This window comes from Fringilla coelebs (genome assembly GCF_963513975.1).
Source record: "Fringilla coelebs genome assembly, chromosome: 3".
Lineage (NCBI taxonomy): Eukaryota > Metazoa > Chordata > Aves > Passeriformes > Fringillidae > Fringilla > Fringilla coelebs.
The window spans coordinates 84,418,707-84,440,632 of NC_140030.1; the positions used below are offsets into that span (position 1 = coordinate 84,418,707).

At 36.4% G+C, this 21,926-nt stretch overlaps 1 protein-coding gene across 1 annotated transcript in view; it reads left to right on the forward strand.

Moving 5' to 3' along the window:
- ZFAND3 (zinc finger AN1-type containing 3) overlaps positions 1-21,926 on the forward strand; it is a 137,978-nt gene that overhangs the window by 71,082 nt on the left and 44,970 nt on the right. The window contains exon 4 of the mRNA XM_084202814.1: positions 16,757-16,936. Coding sequence (XP_084058940.1) covers positions 16,757-16,936 — 180 coding nt within the window. The remainder of the gene's footprint in view (positions 1-16,756; positions 16,937-21,926) is intronic.

A 21,926-nucleotide genomic window follows, 5' to 3' on the forward strand; every position in this document is an offset into this window, starting at 1 on the left:
CACAAGAGAAAAGCTTTCTTCATTGTGACCAAATTCTGGCATATTTAAAGTATTAAGAGGATTAAATGGGTGAATTAAATAGTTGTGCTCTCACACAACATTTGCATTTGAAAAGAGGGACTATGTGATGGAGTTTAGAGGAGGAAATGGGTCCCAGCCTGCTGTCTCTGCAGGGACAACAGAAATGGTAATGGACCTACTGGGTTTCCTCACAAAAGTTTTTCTTACTGAATCATTTTTAGGAGAGCAGCAGAAATGCATAAATACCATTAGATTTAAGATAGATTTACCTTAGATGCATTTTGTTTGTAGATGTGCTTTCATTACAAATTTTTGTTACTAAATTACTTTTTAGAATAGTTTAGTGAGTGCTTGGGGTTTATACATATATATATATATATATATATTCCTCTAATAATTTTGAATCCTGATTAACCTAGGACTATTGAGTGCTTTCTTAAAGATGACAATTATTATTTTAAAAAGCAGTACGTAAATTGCATGCTGTTATTGCAATATCTCTGTTTGATTTTTATTTTCTGATAAAATTACTTTCAGGTTCATGATACCCAAAGAGCATCTTTTCTCTTATGGTGTAGCTAATCATTCTCTGTTTATTGCCTTTTCTCTCATTATATTTAGTTGCTGAATAGAATAACAAATAAATATATTTTGGTTGCACTTACAGTTTAGTTGGATAAAATATGTGAAGTTGTTATCATCTTGACTGCTTATTCATTTGCATCTACAGATTTCTAATCACTTCATAATTCAATTATTCATTAGTCTGGTGTGTTTTTAAACAAACCTCATAAGTTGTTGTTATATACTCTGAACATTTGCAAGAAATAGCAACTGTTCCTAATTGGATACATCTATATTCTAATGTTCTTTACTTTTCTGATGCAAATTCTAGTTCTTTAGCTCAGATAGTATTTCCAGAAATACATTGTTGGCAGCTGAATACAGACTAGATGTTGCATTTTGCCTAAACAAGTCTTGTAACCTCTTGCTTGAAACTTTCAGAAATTCATAGTTGTGGACTTTGCATGTCCGACTGCATCTGAAAAGCTGAGCAAGTATAGGTCCCCAAGGAACTTCTAGGCATCAATGCTAGATCCATGATATAACACATATAGAGAGTTTGTCTCCTCTTCTTGTGAAAAATGGTAAAACTTTGTAAGCAAGACAGAAGTCTGCAGAGTAGTTTTAGCTTGGCACTTCTGGATCACTTTCATTTGAACTTCAATTAGACAGCAATTTTGTATTAATGTTGAGAGGCTGTGCTACCGACCTCTATTTTTAAAAGCAGATGTCTTTGAAGATATTTTAGTACTAATCAGGCATCCAGGTGGAAAGCTACAGCTTTCTGTTCTTCGCCACATGAGATTTGATGAAAGCCTTTCATTCTGCTGTCATTGAGCAGGTAAAGAAGAAAATAGAACCTCTCCTTTCTCAGCATCGCAAAAGCAGGCTGAGATTTGTTTCCTAAAGAAACTATGAGAATAAGTTGAGAATAGCAGAAGAATAGCTCTGTACCTTTACTGAACTTTCAGATCTTCTTAAATGTGATAATTCTGGCATGCTCTGCTTTGACAGGATTCAGCTGCATTGGGACTGCTTTGCATTTGCTTGGTGTTAATGTGTTTGCTCTCTCAGCAGGTTAAGAATGAAGTTGCTCTAATTTGCTTCTAGCCACGGTTTTTTATATCCCTTGTGCTTGATAACAGAAGTAAGAGGATGACCTAAAGAAAAGGAACATAGAATTTTGCTCACGTGAGAAGACAATGCAAATACAACCTACAGTAGTCTTAACTTTCCTCTTGTATAATGTCTTTAAAATATCATTTGATTTGGGATCTTATCAAAAAGGAGGGGAAAGAAAATTTATCAAGTGTCCATCAGTGTAACATCTGATACTACTCCCTAAAAATAAATGTTGAAAAGAAGACATCTATCACTACAATAAAAGTACCTTTTACAGCACTGAAAGAAACCTAGAAGGCAGCTAATGCAGAAAATCACAGACACAAGTCTTGAATTTAGAAGCTGCTGGCAATGTCATTTCTGGGCACGTACAATTATCACTCCTCAATATCTGCCTCAGTCTTTAGCATGAATTAAACAAAAAGCTTGACAATCCAGCATTTTACAGACAAGCCTGGTCCTAGCTGTCTTTGTGACTGTAATGCGTTTTAAAAAGTCACTACTTTTCTGCTACCTAATTTTGATGTGGACACTAGTCTGAAAATATTCAGGTGAGTACCATGTCTTCAACATGAGGGGCTACTGCAGATTTTCATACTGATGCAGTTTTTGTCCTGGCATTGCAAATTAATACCACTGTGTAGTTTTCTTGTAAAGCAAGTTTGATGGGAAATACTGACTGTGTAAATCATCTTTAAATTGACCAGGGAGCATAAGATTCACATTTCTAAAACTACTTTTTTGAGGGAGTGTGGAGAAGGAAAGAGATTTCAGGTTTGATAAAGCAAGAATAAGAGAAAGTAGCTCAAGAATCAGACAGTGGTGATTTTTCCATACATTATAATGAGCTATTTCAGGGTTCTCTGGGAAAGGAGAGCAAAAGTCAGGAACTGAAAAGCTCTACATGTCAGCTGTGGCATTACTTCATTTAAAGTTATGTTAGTCACTTTGCTGTTAGCAAAATAACAAGCTACTTCAGTGTTGTGTAATGTTTATAAAGATGTTAGAAGTGCTGTTTCTTTTCAGAAGGGCTGGGTGATCTCCCTTTCAAAATTTTTAAAAACAGGTTTGTTTGTCTAGAAGGATTAAGATAATTAAGCAAGATAAAAGCAACAAGACTTACAATTCACAAGCACAATGTCTATTTTCCGAATTTTCATATTAGTTGATTTGTGACATTGAGTTCTTCACACAGTATACAGTTAAGAACTGTATTATTTCTTTTCTGTCATTCTTTCCTCAGCTCCATTTTTCACTACAACGTTGCTTGCTCACTTCAAACTGTTTCTTGTGCACAAGTGAGCAATTCCTAAATAATTCATTAATTTGAATAAAATAATGTTTGTACAGGGCCAGCCAAAGCTATGCTAATCAGCACCCTCTCACCAGTTGTGACCAAGGTGCCAGACTAAGCAAATAGGGCAAGCTGTTCTCAAAATTTCTAAAAATACTCAACAAAGAAACCCTTCCTAAATTTGAAATGAATGTTGGTTTCCCGAGTTTGTCATGCATCTGCAGCATGAAATTGGGCTAGTAGCTTAATTTTCCTTATGCATAGCTGTTCCCTATCTCTAAAGACAGTTGGATTCCCTTAAAAAATGATTATGAAAATATAACGGTACTGAAAGTGTATTTGATAATGCTGAAAAGATCACTCAACAGTAAACACTAATTTAACCTTCAGTCATACAGCATGTGGCATTTTCCACTCTAAATGGTGTGCAGTTCAATGTAAAGCAGCTTGAAATAACCCAGTTGAACATAGTACAGAAGCTTGGATTTCATCTCCCACCTCTGCCACTATGGTCCCTTCTGGGCTACTAATTTATTTGTCTCTGTTTGAAAAAAAATCTTTTAAATGTGCAAATTTGAATCTGCTAATTAAAGTAGCATCACAACCAGAACTTGGGTTATTGATAATTTAATAGAGCAGAATTCAACTTGGGACGGACCAGGCAAAGCAGAAGTAGCACAGCTGTTACTGTAAATGTCTGCAAAACATAAAAATGAGTGTTCTTGCTTAAATTAAATATGTGGTCTTGAAATCTTGTAATTGAAAGTTCAGCTTCTGTAATCATACTGTTTATCTCAGATGTAGCTGACACATTCTAGTATAGCCTGGGGAACTTGGAAATGAAGGAAGCAGGAAGCCACACCAGTTTTGCAGTCAAGATTGACTTATGTTCTGAACTGGAAACTGGAGGAGATATAGATTGAAGTCCCAGAGTGTGTTGTAGAGGTCACAAATTAATTAGCAAGGGAGTATGTTCATGGAGTTGAATATATAGGTTTCATATCAGAGGGTTTGTAGTGCTAATATGTTCTTAGTCATTGCTGAATTTGGCAGGAAGAAGATAGGGCGTAACCAGCAACTCTCTTGAGTCTGTGAAATTGAGTGCAGGAGATCTGCAGATGATTTGCCTTTATGAAACAAGATTTAAGATTCAGAGTTTGAGTTTCTATGGAATATCAGTATAGTTAGCATGCAGGTCTACAAATTAATTTCTTAATTAAAAGTCTTGGAGAAAACATGAATCAGCTTGGCATTTAGTTCTAGAAAAAGAAAAATGCAAATATTGGGCTGTGGATTGATTTAATTACCTGAAATCCCTTCATTTTACTTCTGCTTTCAGTTGAACTGCCACTGTTATTTGCTGTGAATGTTAACGTATTAATGTTTACAGAAACCTTGGACAACTAATAGAAATACAGATGTTTCCTGTTGTTGTCTTCCAGAATATCTAGTGCAGACTAATTTTTTTTGATAAACATATAAAACATCTTTTTGTGTGTTTAACCAGTGTTGCAAGAGATGACCCAAGCCCATAGTATGAATAAAATTAATGGTTCCATTGCTCCTGTCCCATGTAGAAAAAAAAATTCTTTCATTTTTACCTGTGCTAAATATATTTTTTGTTGAAGTTTATTTTATATTTAGGCATTAAAATATATCTGGTTTTATATATGTCACTATGGTTCTAGTACTTGATTATGAGAATAAAATCTATACTTCAGAACTGTAACTTCTGAAGTTGTTTGCCTCTGACATTTTAATGCACAGACAATTAGGCAGGATTGAAATGTTACCTCACAGCATTTTAGATGAGGACAAACACTGGAACATCAGTCACAGAGCTTTACAAGTTAGATTTACTGTCACTGTTTCCAAGCCAAATCTATTGAATGGGTAAATGCTTTGCTCCCCCCCCCCCCTTTTTTTGGTAGATATATTTCTGTTTCTCCAGCAAGATTAGATTTAATATTGGAGATTGTCCAGATAAAAGTGACCATCTAGTGTTCATATATTGAGGAACTTGCAGACTTTAATTAGAAATAGTCAATGCAATGGATGACAGATTTCTACTCCTGAAGACTGATGTTTGGTGTCCCCTGTATTTGAAGTGATACAGGAAATCCTCATTCTCTGTTTTTCATCTGTTTTTCTATTTTCTGGTTTGAGTGTTGCATGTATTACCTGTTCATCTCTGTGTAGGAAACATAGAACTCTTGTCTTTTTTTTTCCCTAAACAGGGGGTTTGTTTTTATTACTTAGGCAGAACAGGAGAAATTGTAAAGCAAGATGGCAGGATTGTGAGATTAATTTTTTTTTTTTCCATGCATAGGTGAGGTGCTCACTGTAGTCAGTAGAAGTGGGTATTTCAAGAGAGCCATTTTGGCACTGTATATTGTAGTAGTTTTTTTGCTAGTGTTGGCACTCTGAATGTTTTTTGTTTTTCTGAGGTGTCTGCCTCAGTCCTCTCAAACTTCTAGAAAAATTAAATTCTTGCAGTTAGACATTGTTGGTACTATTCCTTTGTCTCTTAGAAAACTACTTTAATGGTTGTTCCCACAGATTTATACAGCAGAATTTACCAAAGATGAAATGACATCAGTCTTGCTTCTGCAGCTATATCTCTGTTTCTCCTGTTTAATTTAAAATTTATCATTTAAGTTTGATAATGTGCTGCACAGCAAGGTCATGCCACTTCACTTTTTTCTCTCCCTTTTTCTTTTTTTTTTTTCCCCTCCCTCATCACTGAAGAAATTAGATGTAGTTTCTGTTTTGGAAAAAAAATCTGTAATGGTCTCCAGTCATATGGAAGATGAGCGTTTCTGTTGTCTGTTTTATGTGTCAGAAAGAGGATCAAGGGCAAGGTTTTTGTTGATTGTTTGAGATGAAAAGGGTGGATTTTAGTTACCAAGTTGCTTCTGTTAAATAATCAAATTTGCTATAGCAGTACTTATTCTAAAATTAATATACATAAAAAGAGACTCTTCAAAAGTGTCTTTACAGAAATAAGGAAACTTTTTTTTTCTGCTAAAAATGATTAGAATAGAAATCAATGCAGAGAAGGAAGGTTTTGGAAAACGCAGCCTAATAGAACACCCCCCTCTGGTGGTAGATATTGCAGTTCAGTCTGCTCGGTCACACCGTGGCTGGAATTCCCATGGTGGGAATGCCACTGCTACTGAAGAGCTAGGAGAACTTTTTAAAAAGATAATTGAATTTCATGTATAGTTTCCTCCCACCTGGGTATGAGGGGGGAGGTTTAGGCTGCTTGACCCCCTTCACTCTGAATTTGTCAGGTAATCCATACTTTCTTCTCCTCCCATCTTGCTGCTAGGAATGGTTGCATTATGCCATTTTTGCCGGGCTGTAGGAATAGGCTCTATGGATGTTGGTGCTTTAAGCAGGTAACCAGAACAGTATGCATGAAACAGCTCATAGCTTCTAGCAATCATTTGGCTCGTTCCAAAAATTTAATTAATCCCTTAGTTTATTCATATTTAACTGCTTGGTCTGAATTTCATGTGTCAGTCCTCAGTTAGTTTCCAAAGTAGTATCTATAATTACTTGTACTTGAAACACAATTAGCCACCTTAACTGGAGGAGAAGGGTTGCTGTTTACAGTTTATCTTGTAGGGTGTTAATGCCAAGAAACATTATTTCAAAGATTTTTTTTTTTTATCAGCTGAACAGGGATGGGTTCAATCTATCAATCAGCCATGTGAGCTCCCAAAGAGGCTGTAGAATTGTTATTTCTAGCTCTGTTTAGGCATAACAACAATGCTTTAAAATGCTTCTTGAAGACATATTTTAGTTCCTTGCTTTTCATGCCTATTATGCTTCAGAAAGTGTAGCAAACTAGCAGAATGTGTGACAATAACATTTTTGATCCTCCTTTTCCTTTCTGTTTAGTAAGCATTTTATGATGATTTTTCCTGTTGTTCTTTCACAGCATAGTGAAACCTGCTCTTATCCCCCCCACCCAGGCTGAACACTCAAAACTCTTTTAGCTTTATTTTGTATGTCATTAATAGAAGAACCTGTGAAACCTTGTAAATCTTCTCCAAGGCTCCAGTTGAAAAGCAGAAAATCTGGGACATTTTCATGACTAGGAATCCTAGTTCTATGACTGTGACACTGTTAAACTCAGAGAAACAAAACTTCAGACATGGAGGACTGGCTACAGAAGCCTGTTCTTATGTGCAGAATCCCAACATTTCCAGCATTTAATTAATGCATTGTTCAAGGTCAGCACATCACTGCTCTGATTTGCAGGTTGGTGCTTTGGTGCTGTAGATGCCCCTTTAAGGGATTCCATACCTGTTGTGCCAGCTAACAACCCTTTGCAAGCCAGAGCTCTGAAAACACCACTGGTGAAAGATTATTTTTCCATATCTGCATTAACTTGGAAGTGATAGCACAGGAAGTCAGGTCACATCAAATGAAAAATCACGGATATGAGAAGAAAAAGGATTGTTTTCTTCTTACACTTCTTTTATTGCACTTTGTCTTAATATGGAGATAGAGACATAGACAAGAGTGGGTGTTTTAGGCAATTTCAGCAATGATCCTCCAGCACTGACAAGCAGAAGGATCACTTCGTCATCATAAGAGATGCTTTAAGTTCTCATGTCTTTGTTACTTAAAAATAAGGTGAATTGAGGAGCAGTGTATTTATCTGTGTTTTCCACTGTGAGGACAGGAATGCAACATTCTGAGGAGAGCAGCTTTTCTATTCCTTTTCCTTTTCTACACTTCTCTGGTTTCTTTGCATTAAAAGAAGCATCAATAACAAAATAGTCAGCATTTGTAAGGTAAGAAAGCACTTAAAAATCTATGAACTTTAGATATTAACTCAATAGATTACTTTTTTGTAGCCATTTTGTACCAATTTCAAATGTTGAGATGTGTTCCAGCTTTTTTATTTGGGACCAGTTTGCTAATAATGAAAATGGTTGTTGTCTTTGACTTATATTCAACACTTCTAATGCCTTCTTCTAAAAGACAATTTTAATAAGAAGTAAAGAAACTTTTGCTAATTCAAAACTTTGTCATGTTTTGTTGCTTACAGAGAGGCCCAAGCAATGTTTATTTTATGTAGGCATTCAATATCTGGTATTTTTGTTCCTAAAGGACTGGAAAAGAAATATTTATATTTAAACTTTACTGAGAATAAGCATGGTATGCTTAAGTATAGGCTTGGTTTTTGAGCCATGGTGTTTCATAGTCAAAATTTAATGTAACATGGTGATTTGTGGCAACCACAACTAGGGAGAGTTCTCAATGTTTGAGCTTTGGGATTTATAAACCTAAGTCAGCTTTTCATTTCTGTGTCCTTGAGCTCTTGTTGTTGTTGTTGTTGTTTTTTGGGGTTTTTTTGTTGGATGGTTGGTTGTTTTTTGGGTTTGGTTTTTTTTTTTGTGGTTTTTTTTTTTTTTGTTGTTTTTTTTTTTTTTGTTTTGTTTTGTTGTTATTGCTGTTGTTGTTGTTGTTGCTGGCAGGTTGAACACTACTATCCAGCATTTCTATATGATTATAGAATGTGGTGGAGGGGATGGTAAGTGGGAGACTACAGCTACTCTCTTAAGCTTCTGGACTCCTTGCATAATTAATAAGCTCTGGAGCTTGAGGCTAAGGAAGCAAGGTGTCAGATGAGATTTCAGTGAGTATTCTCACTTGTGTGATGAAAACATTACTTCAGTTTTCTTCATATTATTGTAGAGTATTGAAGTTACAGATTGCTCATATAAACTCTAACCATTGCAAAGTTGTTGCCCCAGCAAGTGAGGACTGTCAGACTGGGAGTTTCCTCTCCAGGCTTTCCTGTAGCTACTTCGTATGAAAGGTAGACCTGAATTGCATCCAGAAGCAATCAGGTTGCAGTAAGATTGAGAAGAGTAGGAAGATTACTCCTTATACTTCATTATTCATTGCTTTGGGGGTAAAACCTAAATAGTGAGAAAATACTAATCTTCCTGACAGACACACATTTCAAAGTGTTTGGTTGGCTCTGGGAAAATGAGGCCAGGAAATGGGAGTGCCTGCTCTGCCTTTTTTCTCTAGAACAGCCTCTGGGCTGTTCAAAGGAAAAATATCTGATAAATAAGTGATTCTAGGAGGTGTTTTGAGAGTTTCAATATTGGTAGTTATTAAGGTGCTCTAACTGAAGATAAGGGCAAGGGAACTGATGAGCTGTTTACTACTAAGCAATGTTTGATCTACTGCAGAGGCCTTTGGTCCCTTGTGAAAATCCTGTCAATTTATGACATAGTCAAACATTTGGGAATGCTTGAACCATAAATGTGACTATTATTGACAGAAAATGAGGCAAATGTACACGTTAATTGGAATCACATAAATTAGACTGGAGGAATTAATTAAAAAATAATAGACATGTGTCTTGAAATTGGAAGGTTCTCTCTAGATATTGGAAAGGGCATGGTAAGGTGACTTGAAAGATAGCTCCAGTATAAGAAAAGCTAATTGAAACATTTCTTTTATTAAAATAATAGTTCCTATGTGTCCAGAATAAATATGAGTTGTAATTAAATTCTGTCAGTTAGCAATCCCATTTTCAAGATCTCTCATTTATTATAAACGCACCTTGAAAAGTTCACTTCATTAGTTTGTTTCATAGGACTTGTTGCTTTTGCAAAGTGCTTGCTTCATGGGCTCATGGGTCAGTTTCCTCCACCAGAACAAATGTTTCTCCCCCTTTAGGAGCATAAGTTTTGATGTTTCATCACTCTGAATTTAGTTCAAACTTGTACATTTACTATTGTGTTGTTTCATGAAGGGATAATAACACTGAAAGAATTCTAGTGATAAACATACCAAAATTTAGCGGAATAATAGAAGTACAGTTTTTATGGGTTGTGTGCTGCTCTTAGTTTTATGCTTGCATTTTTGAGCGTTTTCTAGAATTGTCTCGTCTGCTGTAAAATGCCCACGTCACACGTTTTCCAGGTTGTCTTTGAGAGCAAATGATACAGATCACAGCTGCTTAGATGTTTTCCCCAGGTACTTTTTAAAAATTTTCCTGTGTTTAATTCTGTTGTCTCTGCTGTATTACCCTCAGATCATGTTAAATGTTTGTTCTTTTTAAGTGCCAGATGGGTCTTCAAATGGCTTCAGGATTTTACTTTCCTGGCTGTTAAGTAGTGGAGTTCCTTGTCCTGTTTCTTGGAGTTGGTAAAATTGTTGAGATTGACATCTTTAGCAGAGGAGAATTGTAAGAGTCCTTGACAAGCTGCTCACTCTTACTAGTCCACTCTGGTATATGCCCTCCCTAATAAATACCCAACTCCACGTATCTTTGAAAAATAAAGTATTTCTTGCAGTCACGATGGAGTGGTTTCTTTGTCTTCCTCAGCTAAATTTCATGCTTTACCCTTGCACTGGGATATTACCAATACCCTTTGACACAGATTCAAGAATCCATAGAATGTCAATTAGTTGGGTATTAAATTGTCTTCATTAAATTGTCCTAGTTTTACCAGATGCAGGTGCTGTATAGGCCAGCCCCTCACTGGTTTTAAGTTTTGCAATGCAACAGTACCTTCAAGTAGAGCTTTTTCACTGTATGTGCTCTATAATAAATTAAAGTATGAATGCTAACTGTGGATCTTAGGGATTCTCTAACAGGAAATTTAAAGTGGATTGTTAAAATAGGAGTTTACTCTTCATGGCTTCAGCACTTTGGATCCTGTAAAAGTCAATAATACTTACTCCTTTTTATGTTGGTGAGTTTTCTGGAATAATGAAATTTTAGTTGGAATAATGTAAGTCTACTACATTATGTAAGAATGGGAAATGTGACACCAGGGTACAGAAGTTTTCAGTGACCTTGTTCCTGTGCTGAAATAGCTACAGTAAGCAAATTGTCATTATCAGCAGAGCAAGGAGTATTTGTTCTGTGGGGTAGCCATTCTCAGGGGATACTTTGTAGATGATAATGAAATTCCTATTTCATCAATTTAGGATTTCACAACTGCTTTGAAAAAGATGGGATCATATGCTGTAAAAATAGCAATTTTTTTCATGTCTGTCATGCAATGTGTTATAAGCCTGGTTAATACAGTTGCTGTAGTTTCTTTTGTACAAAACTGCATTTTCCTTCCTTAAAAACATGTCTGCATATATAATAATGACCTGGATCTTAAGCTGAAGGTCATCTCTAACAATGTTATGCTTGTTGTCTTGATAGTCTCTGCTTATTAGCTATTCATGAATTTTCTTGCTAAATAATAGGTAAAATCTGGTAGTCAGGTCTAGAGGTTCCTGTGTAACTTTGGGGAAGAATCATTTTATTGAACCAAGGGAAATAAGGTATATTATGGAATGTCATCTTTAAGCAAGCAGTGTCTTTTTGGAGAGAAAACCAGGTCAAAACACATCATCAGACTTCCTCCCACCCATCAAAAACCCAATCAACCAAAACAAACAAAAAACTCTACAACAAAACCCCCAGGAAGGTAAATCCCCAAAATATTGATACATTGTGTAAGATTTACAAATAAGCTTGTGTTGTATACCTTGATCCTTTTTCCTGAGTGATAAATACTTGTAATTGCAGTTGTGTTGTCTCACTTTGCCACCCTTGCAGATGCTTCTGGTTTTATTTCACCTTTGTAATACTTCTCTGCTTATTTGAAAAGACAATGAAATGCTTATGAAAAACTCGATATATGCAATATGCAAAGCTCAGTATTATTTGAAACATATTAATAATGTGTTGCAATTTAAAAAAAGTATAGCAATCATAAAGGATAACCTAGTATAAAGAACTCATTTCAGTTTTTCTTCTTGAAGAAGAAAAGCTGAAAAAAGAGAAAATGTTGTATTTATGAATAAAACCCCTAAGAAGCTGAATAGCTTTCCTGTATCATACATGCTCATAACTCTAAATAAAGTTGTTTTACAGAAAATAATTTTTCTAGTATTTTTACTGCTTAATTCTTTTAGTACTTTGTATTGTGAAAATGTTGAGATCTGCTGATAGTTCATATAAGAATATACTGCAATGGTAATTTTGTACTTTTCAGTCTAATATATTTTATTTATATATTTAAAAATATAATTTACTATAATTAATACATGCCTCTAATACCTTTTTATGACTTGGTTTGCCACCTCTTAATGCAAGTGCTTGTGCATATTCTATGGTGCATTCCCCTAACAGCCGGATATCTGTGTTTATTCTCCAAGTGGGCTAATGCATCTTTCTGTCTGCATGTTATTTAAATAGAAAAAAGCTAAAATTTCTATTTCCAAGTGGGGTTTTATTGCCAGACCATTATTGGAGCTCTAGAATACATTCAGTATGTACTAAAAGGGAAGGTTTTATCCATCTCATCTTATTTTATTATGCAAAAAGTAGTAATGTATGAATGACACTTGAAATGCCTTCAGTAAGCTATGAACCAGAGAAGTTAGTGAAGAGTTCTCAATAGGTAAATAAAATCTTTGGGCTTTTCAGTACTATTCCCTGGCCATATGTGAACAGCTTCTCTGTTCTCAGTTGTGTGAACAGACACGTGAAGAAAAGAAAAAAAAAAGGCCATAACTTAAAGATTTCACAGTAGCAGTTTCAATGTCATAACATTTGTTACTTCCCATAGAGTATTCTCAGAAAGCAGTTTCTTTTAATTTTGGAACTGTTTTCTGAGAAGAATACTGTAAGTCTGTTGTGTACATTGGGATACTAATGGACTGGAGACATTTGATGTTATACCAACACGTTAATTTATGCTCTGTAAAAGAACAAGTTGCTTTGGGAATAAAAAAAACATGCAGACTGTGCGTTTAATGCTGTGTAAGAAGCTAGCACTCTCCAAATAACCTTTTTTCTAGCTCACATTGCTGTTATGGGAACTGTAGGATTGAAGAGTAAGGAAGTGTAATATTTCCTATCGGTTAAAATAATTACTTTAAAGACTCTGATTTTCTCCCCTTAGCATGCTGTTTACTCTGACACCTCTTCCAGCACATATTTGAATGAACATCTGGTTTAGGTCAGAGAACAGGAATTGTTTGTAACTTAGACTCTCAAAATAAGTCTAAAGGAGATTTTTGGAGATGGTCTGATTTCTTGTGCCATAGCAGGAGTGCAAATGAAGAAACAGTCTGGCTTAGTGTTAAGTCATTTCACATAGTACTTTGACATGTTTGTCTTTTTCAGAAGAAATACTTTGTGATATGCTGATAATGTTCATACTTACCATTGCCTTAAGTTTTAACTGATTGTAATCACAGAAGTTACCAGAAGCCCTGAAGGGTCCTTTCCTGCTTAGTCACAGAGCCCTTAGTTAAGCAGAAGTCGAGAACTCAAGATTTTTTTTTCAGTATTTTATTGGATATTGATTGCTAAAGAAGGCTATGTACTGGAATTGGGACTATCTAATTTCTTGTGTCACAGAATCAAGTCTTTTAGGTGGTGGAAGGGGTTGGATGTCCTAAATATTTGTTCTTGAGGGAATGGGTGAAATGAACATGGTGGGAAGACAGGCTCTTGCAAGTTGCTCACTATAACCTGGTAACAGTAACTGGACAACTGAGCTTGAAAGTTTTAGGGCTGTTCACAAAGTGTGATTTTGTGTGGCAACTCCAGTTTTATGGGCTAGAATCAGAAGCTGTAAAGGCAATGGCTTTCATTCTTAATGTTATCTTTTTAATAAAAATGGGCAAAATATTGTCCTGCGAAAGAAGGTCTTACCTGGAGTCTGGAAACAAATGCAACTTCTTGCCTTCCTTTAGTCTAAGATATTAGAATTCATTGTATATATAGAATATGAAGTGATTGAATCATGTCTGTCCATTCGCATAGTTGTTGTTTTGTTTACAAAGAAATACTAAGCAACAAAAAATAACACTCTTAGTATTAATATCCAGTGCATGAAAGCTCTGAGATATTCTGTTCTTGCTCAACTGTTTGAGATCCTGGGTGTGTAACCCTTGAACTCAACAAAGCAAAAGGATTTTGGAGCTTGAAGCAGCTGACAGCTGCTTATTCTTAGCAGCTTTTCTACCAAGCAGTGATAGTTTATTGACAGAATTTCATGCATTTTATTGGTAGGTCTTTCCATGTTACTGTTTCCCCATATTTACATGAAAGACCAAATTTTCATGTGTTATTTTGATGCTGACTCCACTGTATTTTTAACAAGAGGATACTTTGCAGTTTAACAAAAAAGCCCCACCACAGCCACCCCAAAGAGCCCCAAAAACCAGACCCACCAAACCTGAAGGCAGTGGAGAAAGGGAGACAATGTTGAGAGGAAAAAGAAATCATCTTTTCTAACAAATGGAGAAGACTTGTGTTAAAAATTGCAAAGATGCATTTCATTAACTAGGAATGGGCAGTGCAGGTTTCGTGGACTTCCGGTCGTCCTTAAGCATTTTGGCAGAGATTTTGCTAGTATAGTGAAAGTCTCAGGAAAAATTTAAAAAAATTAAATTGAAGTGTTTCTCATGCCTTTCCAATTAAATAGGAGCTTCTGCAGATGGTCATTAATGTCTTGCCAACTCTTGTTCTGGTTTTTCCTTGTTGAGATTATTAGGTGAGGTCATTGTTCTGTCAACAGAATTGCATTCTGATTTTAATCAGAATAAAGCTTACCTTTCAAAACTTGCCAGGGTCTTGCCTGTATCATGTGTGTATTTTTGTTTTATTTGTTAAGCAGTTAAGGCTTAACTAGATTTATTCAGGCTCAGCTCTCCTGGAAATACTGCCAACTTTTATGGTGCTTGCAGGAAGAGCAAGGTGATCTGCAGATTATTTGTGATAATGAGAGTCCTGGTTTACAGAAGCCAAATGCCCCCCAGTACATGGATGACATACAAAGTCAAGCTTCAGTTACAGTTCTTGTGTTTGGGGTGCTTGGGATCATCAGTCTTAAGGCTTTTGTCAAGTACTGTTGTTAAGTTACTGTCTGTAATGAAGAAGGGGCTAAAACAGGGGCAGGAGGTGTTCTTGTGTTCCACTCAACTGAGCAGGCTAAAACTTTTTTGAAAGTTAATTGATTTGCAGTCTGAGTAAAAGTTAGTTCTGAACAGGAGGTCATGGGTTAAGGGAGGCAAAGAGCATTTCACTGCCATGGTGGATTTTGCTGCTGCAGCAGCTCTGAACTGTTAAAATTGCCACAGCTGCCTGATTGTGGCTGGTGCAGAAAAGTGTCTGAAGCCTTCTTGATTGCACAAACACACAAATAAAATCCAGAAGCCCAATATGGGTTAGACTTTGTTGATACCTAGTGAGGCCTGAGTAGAACATCTTCCTGAGTCCTGTAACTCATCCCTGACAAAAAGCTTCCCACTGTTTTTTCAGAGCTGTATTGAGGAGGTGGATGATTTCCTGTCTGCCTAGTCCTCCTTCCTCATCCTCCCCCTCCTCCTCCCTGGCTTTGAGCTTGCTCCTCTCCTATCTGGACTTCTGGCTGACTCTTCCCCAGCAGAAGTTAAGGCTTAATTTCTGGCAAATCATTTAAATCCTAAATCAGCATTCAGGGACTGTTTGACTGTAGTGCTTCCCAGTCCCAGTGAGTCATGTTGGCAACCTGTTTCTAACACATCATCATCTGCAAATATTTATAGACTGCTCTGTTTTCTTCTCTGTCATGACATAATAATGAGCAACCAAATATTGATTTATCTATGTATTTATGTATTAAATAAATTCTACCCTTGTATGTAATTTAGAAAAAATATACTTAGATACCAAGTGGTGGTGCACTTCATCTTCAGCTGTCTTTTTACAAGGAAGACATGCGAGAACTAGATGCTGAGCAAACCAAAATTCACTTGGTTGGCAGGTGTGCTTCCCAGAGGCAGAGTATACCAGACCAAAGTCCCGTTGTGTAGCTGTAGACTAATGCTATTATCAATCATATATCAGGACTGCACATGTGGGAAGAAACTTTCAGTGGGGAATTTGCACTTGAAAATATTTCCCCTCAAACCTGAATCTGGTTTGGAGGCAAGGTAAGTCAGAGGGTTGCATTTGTCAAACACATGGGATTTGGACTATGGGGGCAGTTTGGGGACAAGTGTGAATTGGCATTTGCTGATAAAAAAAGAAGACTTTGAAGCCGAATCATTTGTACACATCTTCAATGTATTTTAGTGATTTGCCTTCCATACCTAACTCTCTGCTCTTAGATCAGTGGGCAACTTTTAGTGCCAGTGTTGGAGTAAGTGAGGAAGGAGGAAACAGACCCCAAGCTTCCACCCACTTCCTCCCACACATTCCCACCCCAAATACCCATAAACCAGTGATGCAGAGGCAATCCCTCACCATCTCTCCATGCTAATCTGGCACTGTAGCTGTCTACACTGGCTTTGCCAAAACTGTTTCTGGTGGGATTTTGCATAATAGCAGTGAAAAGTATAGCATTCCCATAGTGCTGTATTACATGCCTTGGTTCTTCCCTCACTGGATGTCTGCTCCCTTTATGTTTCTTTACATGCTTTGTGTGAACCCTTATAAAAATGAAACTCTGTGCTGTGGTAAGCTTTGAATGCTCTTGGATGGCTGGGGAAACAAAATCTTTGTGTAATTCTGAAAATGCTTTTTCTCCAACAAATAACTTTTAAGTAATTTTAAATCTGAAGTAAAAATTTAAAGGCCGCTGTTAGTGTCTATCAAAGTGTGATGATACCTCTGGCAGTGTTTTGAGCTTATTTTTATTACATGGGGGTTTTTGCATAAAATTTGATGATTAGACTGAGCAAGTGTGGTGACATATGAAATCTTGGTTTTGATAGATTTCCAGAAGAAACAGCCAGACGATGAGTCTACTCCCAGCACAAGCAACAGCCAGTCAGATTTGTTCTCTGGGGAAACGAACAGTGACAACAGCAATACCTCTCTAACCACGCAGGCCGCTAACTCCAACCAGCAACTTTTGACAGAACTGAATGTAACTTCACCGAGCAAAGAGGAATGTAAGTGCATGAGTCCTAAGGGAAAGCAAAGGAGGCATAAACTTCATGCTTTGTTCTCAGGTTTATGTTTCACTGACTTCCTCTGGAAATTATTGGCCTGGCTTTTGGGGTGAAGGGGAAGGTTAGAAGCTATTCACAAAATAGACATTGATGGCTTTAACTGAAGAACAAATACGAATTTTTAACTAACTTTACATTTGATATATTGTATTTCATGTAAATGTAAGCCATTTGATGTGTGGGAAAGAATTGTGAGAAACTCCTTCTCACATTAGTGGTAAATTTGTATCTATATTCTAGCATCAACACCATTATCTTATGAAATTTGACTTTTAAACATGTTGGTTTTTAATTACTGTAGTTGCGCAGAACACTGACTGTAATGTGTGTTTGTCTAGATTGCTACTTGCGTATAACTTGTTTCATGTGGTAATTTATCTATTCTTTCATGACCTATCTTTTGTCTTTATTGAACTGTCAGGCAAAAATTCTCCCTGAAGGTAAGTTAGAATGCTTAGCAAACATAGTGAGATAAAATTGACTTTTAAATTATTCTAAACCTCTGTATAAAGTTCATCTTGCAACTAATATATTGAGTTGTAAAATCTGCATTCTACAACCTAAGCTCCAGTGTGTAATTTGTAGCTTCCTTTTTCTCCAGTTGTAGATTTATTTTAGAAGGTGCTCTATGGAGAGAAACCCCCTTGAGCTGAGATTACTTTAGGTTGTGGCTAGTGAATAGATCTACAGTTGCAAGGAAATGCTTGGTTTTCAGTAGAAAATTTGCAAGAGCTACTCTGGTTCTTGAACATTTAGGAAACTGTTGGAAATAACAATGTTGACAAAGCACTAGGACTAACACATCTTGCTTTCAGTTGTGTTAACTGTTTCCTTAGGATGGTTTTGCTGAGTTGTCCAAGTATTTATTCTGTGTACAGATATGAAGAGTTTTTAATTATGCAGGTTGCCTGTGGACAAAGTATTGGACTAACTAAAGTAAAATTTTTAAACTGTGATGTTGTTATCTCTCTTTATTTGAGACTATTGTGAGAAATGCAAGTGCTCAAATGTGGGTGTTCTGTGCTGAGTTCTTGTCATAAGACTAAACTTGCTCATGTAATTCTTGTCTCTGCTTTGTGTACACAGTTGCTGCTGACCACCATTCCATCTCTTCCTTCTGTTCAGTGCATCTTCAGGGGAAACCTGTAGGCTACTGTATAAACAAGGCCTTAAAACAAGCTTCCTGGGGAATTCAGGAAAGCACATTATGCTTCAGCAACACATTTGGGCCTTCACAGTGCGGGGGACTTAGAGCACCTCGCTCGCTTATTAGCCAGTGTCACAGGGTGCTTCTGTAGTGCCTACTGGGTCACCTTTCCTGAAAATGTGTTCAGGTAGAAACGAAATTGTGTTACAACAAAGTGTTTCTGTTGTGACTGAGAAAGATTTGGTAAGTGGGAAGGTGATTACAGGAACAGGAAAGAAATTAGTGTCCTTCGTTGTGAATTGCTGCAAGCTTGTGAGCATACACTGAACGTGATGGATATTAGGCAGCGCAGCCTGCAGAGCATTTGAAAATATTGCCTATTAAAAAAACTCTCTTTATGACTTCCTGCTGGGATGTTTTTAAGTGAAATACAGTGGAGAGATTTATTTACAGCTCTGCCTTCTCTCACATCCCCACTACCTCTTTAATGAAGCTTAATATCATTTATCAGAAATAATTATGTACAAATGGAGATTTTCTGATGGATACTGACCTCATTGTGCAAGATTCTCTCCTTTAATGAAGAATGCCCAGACTTAAGTGTCTTTTAGATTTTAGTTTGAGGTCATCTTTTTCTGTGCAATATTTATTTATTTTGCAGCATATTCTGTGAAGTATGCACTGCTCTTAGGACAGCTGTGTTCTTCAAAGACTGATACTTCTCACTGCATGTGATGATGTACAGCTGTGCTCTGTTTTGAATAGAATTGTGGTAATTCACCAGAAATCATTGTATGGAGTCACTGTGGTAATCCTTATCCAAGTGTGGGAAAATTGATCTAATCAGGAAGGATCCTCATATTTCATTCCACTCACCTCTCTTTCCTTTCAAGATTTTGAGGAGAGTCTTGCATCAAGGCATTTGCCACAGTACTTGAGTCCACAGGGTAAACAGAGGGGACCAAATTGCAGCGAGTCGTTTAGGCAATTAAAGTCATTCATGTTAGAACAACTGAAGAAAACCATTGAAATCACATGTGGTAAGATTCATACTCTGTATCAGAGGAAGTGAAGGGGGGTTTGTACTTGTTTTTAAATAGTTATTTCCTTTTATCACAGAATGAATTATATAAGAGAAAATTTCCTAAACTATATTTTTCAAGAGTTCAGTTTGACAGCGTGCAAGTATTTGTGTGGTTTTTTGTTACTGTTTTGATTTTATGTGAGAGTTGCATTTGCATTCCTGAGTGTCTTACAAATGCAACCAGGTTGTAGTGACTTTCCATCTCCTACCAGCCTCAGTTCTGGAGAGTTACCTACCACAATGGCTGCTGAGCTTCCAAATATCTCTCCCCCTTATAGGTAAAAGGTAGTTCTCAATATCATATTTACAATCAACAAAAATGTGGTAAAATTGATACCCACTAGTTCTCAATATTATTAGAGTCAACAAAAATGTGTAAAAAATTTATACCCAGAGACAATGACACAACTTCAGTAATTTTTTTGCCCTTCTTTACGTGTGTTTGATCTTTTATGATATATTACTAATAATTTTTTTTTTTTAATTCTATTGAAATTGGTGAGGGGGGAATTCTATGGAATTCTTTTTTTTCCACCCTTCACATGTACTTCTTGAGTTGCCTGTTTCTATCCAAGACTTTCAGGTCTCACCAGTTGCGGTAAATTTTCTGAAATAAACTTGCAGACAAAGAGTAATATTGATATCGGTATAGCTGTAGTTAGTCTAGAGCTGCATGGATTTTACTGATCCATTTCTTAACAAGTAGTTAAATTAGTCTAACTTTTGTTCTGCTGCTGCTTTATGTGCAGATAAGTTTAATCTGTTCAAATTTTTCCTTCCTTGTCCTCCTTTCATTTAGGAGCTCCTAATGGTAATTATTTTAGTATCAGTCACTATATCAGCCAGTTCCTCTGTCAAAGATTTCCTTTTCATATTGGGTGGGCAAGTTTTTTGATTATTTTTAGCAGACAGGAAAAAATGGATTTGACAATGGCCCTCACTTCTCTATGTCCTTACCTTCAGCCACCAACATTCTTTAAAAAAAAAAAGGCAGCTTATTAAGCGAGGTTCTATGTATTTTGGTAGAGAAAAGGTCACACTGCACATGGAATAATTTTGCTTAGTTTCAGGCCTTCAATGCTTTCTTTGGGGCTGTCACATCATTTTTCTGTCACTGTATGAGCAGAGCTAATACTGGTTCTGTGCAGGTTTGAAATTAACTGTGTTGTTATGTGACAGGAGAAATGTCAATGTGAAGAACACTGACTGTGGCAGCTTGATCAGACTTGGTATTTCAGTAGTTTTTAGCTTCGGCTGACAGGATTTTATTTTAATTGTGTGCTTAACTTTTCTTGGCCTTCTTGAATAGCAAAAACCACAATTGAAAAAGGACAAAAGGAATATCTGCTGTTTCTAAAAGAGTTAAATGCTCTTCATTCCTGTGTTGAAGAATTTATAAGAAGATAAACAAAGATCATTACTGCTGTGAATGTCAGAAAATACACTGGAGATTTCAGCCCAGAAAAATGGTGATGATCACTGACCACACCTTACCTCTCTGTGGGCTGAATTTTAGATGCCCAAATACAAAGGTATTTCATGACTGGATGTCTCTAAATTTTGGCTAGTTTCTGTATACCCTTCAGAATTTGAGCCATTGCACATCAAAATGAAAACACCTTTGTCTCAAACATTTAAATTTGCAAGATAAGGTTAGAAAAATGCTTTATAACTCCATTTATTTTATTAAGCATTTGTGTGCTGTGGAAGCACTGAAATACCCCCAGTGATGGAGTAATTTTAGTGAAGTTAATGTGCATTAAGTGTACTAGTCCTGAGACAAAGATGCAGTAGGCTTTTATAAGTGATATCTGGCAGAAAGGTGAGAGATTGTTTTTCCTACTGCACCTATTGGATATTTATACTCTGAATTTTATTGCTTGCTGAAGCATGACTGTGTAAAAAGCCACATAGGCTATAGCACTCAAAAAGTAATGGTATTTTTTCTCTTTGGAATAAAATAAAAGTATATGTCATTTTTTTCAACATAGCTTTGTGAAAAATGGATAAAGAAGTGCATTCTTTCTTTGCTTCTTTCTTGCTGAATGGCCTTTTTTCTGACACTATGCAAAAGGTTTTTCCCAATTTATAACAACTTCATGGTTTTTGTCTTTTGCCTGGGTTTGTGAGTAGAGTTCTAGATGACAGTTTTTCTGTGTGTGCTCTGAAAGTACTTAATATTTTCAGTTATTATGATGGCATCCTTAACTTCAATTTGTGCTTTTTAAGGAGAGTGATTTTTAAAATGACAGTTGTTCTTGGATGTTATTCATTGTATACTTTTTTAAATGACGTGACTTTGAGAATTCAGCTGCTTATTGCAGTAGGAGTCAGTTTTGTACTTCCTGTCTTTTTTTGAGTTTTTCAGTTTGTTTTTTTTTTTTCCTGGGGGGTGGAGTCTGTGTTTTTGTTTTGTTTTGGATTTGGTTTGGTTTTTTCCTAATTCAGTCAATGGGGACCTTTGTTCTCTGGCTCATCTCTGACTGAAGGTTACATGCATACCCACTTCTGTAACTAGTAAATGTATCAACAGGCCGAGCTAGCTGCCTGTTTTTCGTCTTGCTTGTCACAAATGGTTGTAGAAAGCAATTTGCTTTGTTGCTAACCTGATTTATTCTCAATAATACCAATTTGTATGTTTTTCTCTGATTCAAAAGAATGCAGTAACTGCTAAAATTGTGCTGGGCTGCAGTGAAGCC